We start from the raw sequence: 2,500 nt of genomic DNA on the forward strand, positions 1-2,500 counted from the left end.
ATATAATACTGCTTTATGAAGTTTTGTTAACCGTTTGCTGTTTAAGCCAATCAGAAGTAAGTACAGACAATAGAAAAGTTATCACCTTTTTGCATACCAATTGAATTCCAACATGTTCGTTGCCGTTGTTGCTATCGTTCTTATCTGGACCGTTTCTTAAACAAGTGAAGAGATGTACATTTTCGATACTGAAAAGGAGATACTCGGAAAAAAGTGAGAGTGCTCCCCAGTAGGAGTAGCACCGAGGATCTTCCGATTACTACCCTCGGATGTTCGACTCCTGCAAAGGAGCACTCGAATCTTTCCGAGTATACACGAGTCAGAACCGAAAAAACACATCTCTTCAAAACAAGCATTTTAACCAAGAGCTAAAGCACGCGATTGTATTTAAGACAATGCGTATCAATATATATATAGTACCAGCGCTCTCTGAACTTACCAGATAAGAGTTCACATAGACTGCGACACGTTTGACTGCCTCGATATGCGGAACTTCGTCTGACAAATCGGTAAAAAGTAAATACGTAGGAAGACGCATAGCGACTCTATACAGAGAAAAACACGTTTTATTAAAAAAAAATCACTTTAGTCGAATGTCGATAAAGTTGCCTCAGTAGTCTTCGATCGACTATCGGGTTTTCTCAGTTTTTTCTACAAGACGCGATAAATCAAATCAAAATAGAAACACGTTCGGCTACTAAACGTAAAGCAATTTTTCCAAAGGCGAGAAGCTGTTTTATTTAATAGTGTCTTACTTCATAAAAGACGCAATCTCCGTTGCTTGAAGAAGCTCGTTGTTCAAGGAAGTTCTCGATTCACTTTTTTCAATTTGAGACTGAATCTATTAACAAATAGAAAACACCAACGTTGAAATAAGGAGAGAGAGCTGACAAAGTGAACTGTTGAACTAAAAAAACCTAAAAGTCCATATGAACACCACTGGTAAGTGTTAAGATTAACGACGAGACAAAGTCGATGAATCATGCAGATGAAAGGCAACAGGAGCGGATGTTGCAGTATCAACAGTTAAAATGCAATCGCAATGCAATACGACTCCATATTTTGGATAAGCCCAGAATTTATGGTATATATGAACTGTGATTGAATGCGTCAATTGTGTTGCTCATTTTCGGACACATATCTTATTTCAGTAAAAAAAAACAAGATTCCTCTCGCGCTGGTAGATGGTTATTTCAAACTTGATCCTGGTTGACTACCAATCATTCATTATCCTTGGCACTTGTGATGTAATTAAAAATTATTCATCGAAATTGAGGTAAACAGTATTTTCATGATCACCTCCGAATAGAGCAACCAGAACACATGTGGTGTACAGCGTGCGCACGTGTTTCTTTTCTTTAAAAAGATGCTTGATATGCAGATTAAAAGGCATATACCTTTGCCAGTCTGGCATGAAACTGATCAAGAAGCCACGGATTGTTTGCAGTCTCTGCTGATTCAAAATCAGCTTCACGTCTGGACGTTCGAGGAAGCATGGGAACTAGCTCCTAGGAATCACAAGAATTAACTGTTCACGAACTCTCTGTTTAATAGGGTATTAAGTTTTAGGGCAATGATATGAACGTAGCAAATCATGGTTACACTTTTAATTGTGATGGATACTTTAATGTACTTTTTCGTGGCTAAGCGGACATATAATGTAATGAGAATCTTTATTGAGGATACCAACTTCACCCGAAAGTGCTTTACAGAAGGGTCTTCCTTCTAAATAATAAAAATTATACAAAATACAGCCAAAACGGAGCCACACATACGTATGCTTCGTCCATGCCAATGAACTCATCAGAGACCTTTCGGCATAGCCAACTCGTCAAGTGCCGATAGGATGATGGCAATCTGGTCTTACATCTTATACGGATTCCTTGGCAGGAACGAAAGATGCGTATGTCAGGCTAGCCACGAAAATCTGCACTGAAATCATAGTTCGGTGGGTTAATGCTCAAAGTTATCAGCTATCGGGCTATGTTGTTTGAGCCTCAGAATAGCGCTTAACTTAGGAGGTCGCAGGTTCGAATCCCGGCGGCAGACAACTGAGAGAAAAGTGTTGGATATGTAATTAAATCTGCAAATCGTCAGACTTTTAACTTTTCTCGAATAAGGACTATAAATCGTAGGTCCCGTCCCACAACAATTCTCCGTGTTCAAGAAGCTATCCACCATTCGCACAGAGGTCATAGTTAAGAATTTCCTGGTGTTACGGTCTGATCCAGGCAAAGTGTCAAAGCGGGGGTTTCAAAAGCGGAAGCAAACGCTAGAGTCCAGGCTACATGCACGAGGGCGGCGAGGAAAGAACGTGCAGCCTCTGCGCGTGTTTCCACAAGGCACGTCTGCGCCACCTGCAACAGAGACTGCCACTCCAGGATCGGGCTACCCAGTCATACAAGATCCTGCCCAAATCCCCAGCGCTAACCATCGCCTCTTCGAGACGAGGATGCCACTGCTACGGTCTGATCCACGGGCCACAATTATTAGCACTAGA

General features: G+C 41.2%; 1 protein-coding gene across 3 annotated transcripts in view; it reads right to left on the minus strand.

Annotated features, from left to right (window-relative positions):
* The window catches only part of LOC138018446 (Fanconi anemia group A protein-like), a 56,592-nt gene that overhangs the window by 17,378 nt on the left and 36,714 nt on the right, over positions 1-2,500 (minus strand). For 2 of the 3 annotated variants that reach the window (XR_011126026.1, XM_068865073.1), the window contains exons 35-37: positions 1,398-1,508; positions 756-841; positions 440-545 (exon numbers count right to left, since the gene is read on the minus strand). Coding sequence is in view for 2 of the 3 variants with exons in the window: in XM_068865073.1 (XP_068721174.1) it covers positions 440-545; positions 756-841; positions 1,398-1,508 (303 nt within the window). In the remaining variant the exon portion in view is untranslated. The remainder of the gene's footprint in view (positions 1-439; positions 546-755; positions 842-1,397; positions 1,509-2,500) is intronic. The other variant, XM_068865074.1, reaches the window with a different exon arrangement.

Source organism: Montipora capricornis, chromosome 10 (assembly GCF_036669925.1).
Source record: "Montipora capricornis isolate CH-2021 chromosome 10, ASM3666992v2, whole genome shotgun sequence".
Lineage (NCBI taxonomy): Eukaryota > Metazoa > Cnidaria > Anthozoa > Scleractinia > Acroporidae > Montipora > Montipora capricornis.